This window comes from Oculina patagonica, chromosome 4, assembly GCF_052425735.1.
Source record: "Oculina patagonica isolate OP01 chromosome 4, crgOcupat, whole genome shotgun sequence".
Classification (NCBI taxonomy): domain Eukaryota; kingdom Metazoa; phylum Cnidaria; class Anthozoa; order Scleractinia; family Oculinidae; genus Oculina; species Oculina patagonica.
Window position 1 is genome coordinate 56,852,954 of NC_135761.1, and position 7,500 is coordinate 56,860,453.

The following is a 7,500-nucleotide window of genomic DNA, read 5'->3' on the forward strand; positions in this document are numbered from 1 at the left end:
GGAACATCAGCCGATAATATTATCGGGTGATGTGCTTCTAATAACAAACATCAGTTCTGGGTCACAGGCATTCTTGCATCCTACTTGGATCCATGCAAGCGCGTACAGTTAATTCTAGAACTGGTAATTTTCCATCACTTGACTATCAAAAGAACTGTTAGTTAGTTTTGCCTAATACAACTGAGAAAATACAAGAAGGGTTTACCAGGGGATTCGAGTTTAGTAGCTCGATCGCTTAGCTTCCTAGTTCACGTCTGGTTAGTACTTATATGTATATGCATTTTTTTCGCTCCTCCCTCCCTCCCTCCCTCCCTCCCTCCCTCCCTCCCTCCCTCCCTCCCTCCCTCCCTCCCTCCCTCCCTCCCTCCCTCCCTCCCTCCCTCCCTCCCTCCCTCCCTCCCTCCCTCCCTCCCTCCCTCCCTCCCTCCCTCCGTTTTAGTTTTTATTACTTTCTTTCTGTTATTTGACTTTATAATAGTTGTATATGAAAATGAGTTCGTATTGGGCAACCCTCGCTGTCAACAGATTCTTTGTTCAAATAGCCTGCGTAGTTTTGGGCGCGTATTTGGAAAACGCGAAAGGCGAGAGACGCCCAAACGCGCGCTCAAAAACTACACAAGCGCCTGCTACGCAGGCTACTGTTGAAATGCCCTCCCAACAGTAACGCCTTAAAATATTGTACTTCAAGCTGTAATGAAGACTAAAGGGTTTTCTCAACATAAATTTCGTGTAATCGGTACCAACTGTACCAAAAACATTGCCGGATAAAACCTGACGTTTGGTTAGAGTAAGAGTTTTGACTCAAACATTTTCCAAGCATATATATAGATAGATATATTTTTTTAAAACAAATCGCTCACTCACCTCAAGTACCGTCCCTTCCGTAGTTTGAAGTTCTTCGTGTTAATGCCTCTTTAAGTTGAGTAATGTCTATTATGATGCACAGATAGGTAACATGGATATCTGCAATGCTGTGTGGAATGTTGGCTCTCTGAATAAAACAAAAAAATAGACTGCAATGACTTGTGTGTAATTGTGGCGTGGGCGAAAAACAATGAAAGTGAAAAATAAGTATCTTAATTGGAACGTGTATTGGAAAGTTTTATTCAAAAGCATTTTTTTTTTTTCGTTCAAAGTCATTCTATTTTGTGCTAAGCCTTTCATTTAAATCAATATGCCATTGACTTTTCAGAACACCGTATTGCACTTGTAAAACTTTCAGGACGTATAGCAAAGTTCTCTTTATACATTTAAGAAAAAGTGCTGCCTGATTGTAGTTTAGCTCACTTTAATTTAGTAAACCTTTTGATGTTAATTTTTTAACATTCAGGGTAAAAAAGCAAAGTTCAAATTTTACGTTACTTTTCTAAGGATGCTGTACGTTAGAAAACCTAAAGTAATTGTAACTGTTCGATCCGGTAAACTTGCGCGCATCGAGGAGCAAAAACCTGCTGTCAAAGTTATGGTGCAGTATCTTTCCATATATAATTAAACAAAATCATGTCACCTCTTGAGCTTGTAACCATGTCAGCCGGTCATGGGTTATACCTGTATAAGCGCCTTCAGAAGCAGTCTTTCGAAGTGTTAATACAATACTATGACAACGGGAAGGTAAAAGGTGTCAACGTACGTAAAAACTTCATTACCCAATGTTTTGCTAAAGAGGAGGTAGGCGAGTTGTTAAAGTAACATGACGCGTTAAACGTACAGAATAGAATAGAATGGAATGGTATAGAGTAGAATATTGTAGAATAGAATAGAATAGAATAGAATAGAATAGAATAGAATAGAATAGAATAGAATAGAATAGAATAGAATAGAACTGCAAAATCCAGGGTGAACCACAACTTCGTCAAAATATACACAAGTGGTAAATTGCGAGTTTTATAGACGATATACTGTTTATGTCTCGGTCCTATAGGATGAGGATGATAAGAGCCCTTAGAATTTTAAAGTTTTGAAAAACTGGTATAAACCATCCCTCCAAGTCAAGTTCGTTCTCAGGCATATATTAGTTTTCCAAACATATTATATCCGCCAGAAACTATCAGCCCACAGGATCTCGACGAAGACTATATTGCATTGTTTATGTGGTCAAATTCGATACCGCGAAATTCGCTCCACTAATGCAATCTGGGCAAGCTCGCACTAGTGCATTCTGGGCAGGCTTGACGAAGCAAGCGACTCTCGAAAGTTCCGTTGCAGGACCGATTTTAATTGCTTTCCTATTGATATGCTTCTGTTTTGAAAACAATAAAATGGCCGGCAGTAAAACACCAAGAAGTTCGTTGAGTCATTCTTTTAAACGTTAGGCTTGCGCAAATCAACCGAATGGCCAATATTTTCGGACTTTGAATCAGAACTTTTGAGAGTCGCTCGTTTCGTCAAGCTTGCGCAGTAAGGAACGAAGACTCGAGGTACAAGCCTGCCACTAGCAAGTGCTTTCCGCCATATGGGTGGTATCGGCCGTTCTTTTCTGCGTTTAGATAGAATTAAGGAAAAACAATATTTTACCGGATAATGTATTTTATTTGCTTTACATTTCCTTCATTTAACACTTTTCATTTGTCATGTTACTGGCCACTTGCACCAAGGCGTCAACTGTTCGCCCCAAAAACGTCATCATCTCCTGGGTCACCTGACTGATGTCGTCACACTGCTGATGGTAACACTGCTGCATGAATCCCCGAAAATTCGCGGTATCTGTAAGGAATACCGCTGGTAACGAAGGCTCAGCATCCCAGAAACGATAGTGGTCGGAGCGGAAGAAATCCTGAACGGCATTACGGTAGCTCGAGGGCCAGGCACTTGGTCTGCCTGACAATGCCATGGTAACGGCGATCGTTTTGAAGGCGTCTGAAAACAACGGCTGGACGTTAATACATACTACAGTTAAATCGCAAATAATTTATAATGAGTTAAATAGAGGATAACTAACTATCTCGTCTTGTCTTATCTTTGTCAATTTTACGTACAGGAAAAGGACCTGAAAATATTTCATCCACCTTCACCCTGCTGCCGGCCCATCGGGTGATGCAAGGGCCACCTTTTGGAATCATCGTTAAGCCATCATCATCATCATCATCATCATTATCATCATCATCATCATCATTTTCAAAGCCCGATCTTCACTTCCTACGCACCGCGCCAACGAAGACTTGTCAAATACACACTAACTGAGTCGGGTCGTCTTACGTCCGAGATGACTCTAGCATGTCTAGCTGAGATTATTAAGTCAAGTCGTAATATTTGACACAGAAATTAACTTCTTTTCACATGGCGACATAAGGATTGAAGAGGAGGAAAAGACCACATAGATTTTTTCTTGCTTGGGGAGAAAAACAGGCAGTTTATTTGATAGAAAGATTAAGTTTACTATCAAACAGTGGAAAGCGTTTTTGCGCGCGCTGATTTGCCACTGAAACTCCGAATATCCTTTGCTACGAGCAACGCGCTGAAGAAAAATATATTCTTTGACAGGAATAAACTAGTCAAAAATCATCCTTTTGGACTATATTATCTCACTGTTTTAGTATACCGTAAAATTCCGGTTAAAAGCCCCTCCGCTTATAAGCCCCCCGATAATAGGCCCATCTACCTGGAAACAAACAAAAAAATACATCCCATTATAAGCCCGCCCCCCGGTTATAAGCCCCCCTCTGCCGGATGACAGTACTTAACAGGGCTGAATGTTGCTTTATTATGCGTTTTTAACTTCAAGGAAACGTATTTCGATCAACACTCCCGTGGCCCGTTTCGGAACGTTTTTTTTATTCCGCTTATAAGCCCTCCCGGATATATTAAGCCCCTTCACTTATAAGCCCACCCAAAAACCCTTACGAAGTTGTATAAGCCCAGGGCTTATAACCGAAATTTTTCGGTATACTTAAACTGCTTCGCGGCACGGTAAATATCCACCACTAGCCACCTCCACTTCGCTGAACAGTTGTTAAATAAAACTGTCGGGAGCTGGTGTATTTTAAATCGCCTGAAAGCAATGTCCATGGTAGTTGTTGTATTCACTAACAAAACAAGTTCAAGACGTGGCAAGGTTGAACCGAACTGTCATTACTCCCTGCAGATGTGTCTCATATAGGGAACTGGTCATTGTTTTCAATTTATGACGTTACTAAAACAAACTCGAAACAGCGCCTAAGAAAAACTTGCTACAATGGTCTCTTTTCTTCTACCCTGTCCCCATTCTCGTCCCCATAGCCCTTTCGTTTCTCTTAGCCGGCTTGGCACGAGAAAACGGAGGGCTCTGGGGACACAGGATTTTTGGATTAATTCGAATTTTTTTGATTGGCTGTTTGAAACAAAGAATTCCTAAACGGTAGTCGAAAACGTAACGACTCTCTCATACATTCTTCTGAAACGTCATGACTGCATACATGAAGACCGGAAGTCCTAGAATCTAGGACTAGAAATCCTGTGTCCCCAGAGCCCTTCGTTTTCTCGTGCCAAGGCTCAGGCGGCTAAGAGAAACGAAAGGGCTATGGGGACGAGAATGTCCTGTCCCCCGCCCCCAGCCCCATCTCTCTTCCCGCCAGTAACACAAAGTTGTACTAACCGTCCTTTTTAAAAGCATTTGTAACCCCACTGATAAGATGTTCATCATCCTGCACTCGACCAATCACGGCTAAGAAGTCGCCTCTGAATTGGTTTTGTGAGATTTCTTGATACTCTGAGGGAAAACCCTGCTCGAAACCAGAAGGGAGCGTCTGAGAATTTGTTGCGTTGTTGTAGTTGAGAATGGTTTCTAAGATGACTGCTCCCTGGAAACTCGCTCCAGTAGTGTTGAGGTGCTGAGTCAGATTTTGGACGAAAAATCGACTGCCACACGTTATAGATGAACATGCGCAACTCCCAGACCCTGAACACGAGGGCTGATTTTCTTCAAGGTCAAAGGCCACAAACAGGAGAGTGTTATCACGTGCACAGCTTTGTTTGGCTAAAATACGAAGGCAATTTCATTTAGAATAAGTTTTAATAAAGGTATTTCATTTCTCTTCTTCTTTAAATGGGGAAGCACTCATCCCTCCAAAAAATTCAACAAACTTATTTTCACTTTGTCTGTGGCGATCGGTAGACTTAATTTTACTAGAATGATTCATCCGATATTACTCTTAAAACGCTAAATTTTCGGTGGCCTCTGTCCACCTTCATCAGGAGTATAAAAAACAAGAAGCTTGAGAAGCTTGAGAAGCTTAAAATCGGGCGCTTAATAATTAGCTATCTGTTTTGACTTGAAAGGCAGGGTACAGTACAGTAAAAATCACTGGAAAAACAGTCACTTAAACCTATTCAGGCCGGGGGGGGGGCTTTTGAGGCCCGCGCTGACTTTGGACGCTTATAACTTTTTCAAGATTCAACCAAACGCTGCCAAACTTTGCGCGTTTATCTAAAATTTATCACGCAATAATTTGGTAGGATTAGTTATTGTGCCAGTAACTTGAAATCACCATGGCAACGTTATTTTGACAGGCTTGTTTTCCCAAATTTGTAATTTTCGTGTTTCTATTTAATAATGAAAATCTGGAATGTTTTCAAGATTGCATTATTACTTTATCATTATCGATTTATAAAAATATATTTCGCACAATACAAATAAACGATTGAACTAGACGTCTAGAAAATATAAATTTGTAACACTTAGCAAAGTGCAGCCTTTTCGCAATACTTAATAAAGGCGGGGTTTTTACCTGAAGACCAATTTTTCCAACGCTTTAGGTGGCTGACGCATTTCAGTATTTTCCAGCCCTTACACTTTAATGGAACAGTATAAAACTCCTAATCAGGTAACTACTATTGTCAAGAAAATGATCACAACTTATTGACGAATGATTAGGTATTTGTTTCATACCATTACTGTAATAGCAACTGGTGAAGAATAGTAGTACTGACCCAAAGTATGAGGGCTGGAAAACACTGAAAACCATTTCAGCCGCGTTTCAAGGAATCCAAAAAAGCTTTACTTATCCCATATATATTTGTTTTGCAGTATTTTGTTAATTTTTGGACGATTTTGGGGGATGTCTGGGAGGCGATAGTTTTTCTCAAAGGATTAGTAAAATTTAGACAAATAAGAAATATTGGAGATTTAATGTGATTTTAAAATTTGAATTTGAAGTTAAAAATTGGTGGACGGACACCAAACAGTCTCCTGACAACCCGGAGTGCTCTTGCGAGGGGGTCAACTGTTTGGTGGTGTTTTCATTCTTTTCTTCAATCCCTTCTTTAAATCTCTTAAAGTTCCATTCAAATTCAGGTAGAACCCCACCTTAAGTTTTGTTCTTGTGAGAAAACAACAGAAGTCAAAGGTTGCGTGATATTGCCAAGCATGGATTTTAATTCTCCCTCCCTTTCCATCTCCTTAGCCTTTCACCCCCACCTGTCCCTCCCTTTCTACTCTCATTCAATTTAATGTTTGTTTACATTTCCTAACCAATTCAGTATCGTACTAATCTGTGCCAAGCAATCAGATAATAACAGAAATTTGCCTTAATTTTGATCTCCCATACCAAGACCTTAGAGTATAAACCGCTAATAAAACAAAACACACTTGATAATAATTCTCTGAGGTTATACACCTTGCAGTATTAACGTACTAACGAACTTGATAACAAACCCCATGTCGTACTAAGGATTTTGATCAACATAGAAAATAAGTTCACAATGGTTTGTTCCCAAAACGTTTTTTACTGTACAGAGGGTCTGTATATTGACCTGTAACTTGTATACCGTATTGAAAAATTCAGAACGAACCGACTTCTGCCCGCTACCATGATATCATGTTGAAGTCCTGAATTTCGTCAAAATGAGCCAAAATAAAGTTTTAAAATTTCCTTTATCAATATAGTTCTTATCTTTTTATTCAATTCTATGAACTGCTTTTATGCAGTACTGTCCAACAAAGATTTCAATTTCCTCAAAGTTTCGGGACAAATGGATACAAAATATTTCGTGCAGAATGTAATTTGATTAAGCGAATGTTTTCACGTCTATAAATACTTCAAGCAGTGAATGAAAAACCATTTTGTTTTCATCGATGAGAACCACTTTCAAATAGTTAATGCATAAAAAATAACAATCAGATCAGAATACAATAATTATTAATGCAAGGTCTCGCTATTATGTCTCGGCAGAGATACTTCTTTTTTGCAAGTTCAAGTGTATGCAAATTTCGTGTGAAATGTCAAACTCTTTCTTAAGAAAGTTGTATTTTCGTGAATAAAACCCATTGGCCTGTTTTGTTTTCCTGATCATGTTTGTCTGTGATTTGAACAAAACATGTGGTCTTTTTTTTCGGAACTTTAAGTTGTACAAAAATTCCTATTTTGAACACAGATGTCACTTCCGGAATTTCTCATCTAAAATTCAATTGGTATTTAATTATAATTATTCGAAGTTTTCATTTTCAAGTCATCTTTTCATTCGATAGCTTTACTGATCTCGTAAAAAATTCCATTCAAGTTCACACCAATACTGTACATTGCCAAT

General features: G+C 39.3%; 1 protein-coding gene across 1 annotated transcript in view; it reads right to left on the reverse strand.

Annotated features, from left to right (window-relative positions):
- Nucleotides 1-2,518: 2,518 nt before the first annotated feature.
- The window catches only part of LOC144650830 (uncharacterized), a 13,044-nt gene continuing 8,062 nt past the window's right edge, over nt 2,519-7,500 (reverse strand). The window contains exons 5-6 of the mRNA XM_078510592.1: nt 4,571-4,951; nt 2,519-2,856 (exon numbers count right to left, since the gene is read on the reverse strand). Of these exons, the coding sequence (XP_078366718.1) occupies nt 2,552-2,856; nt 4,571-4,951 (686 nt within the window). The 3' untranslated portion in view covers nt 2,519-2,551. The remainder of the gene's footprint in view (nt 2,857-4,570; nt 4,952-7,500) is intronic.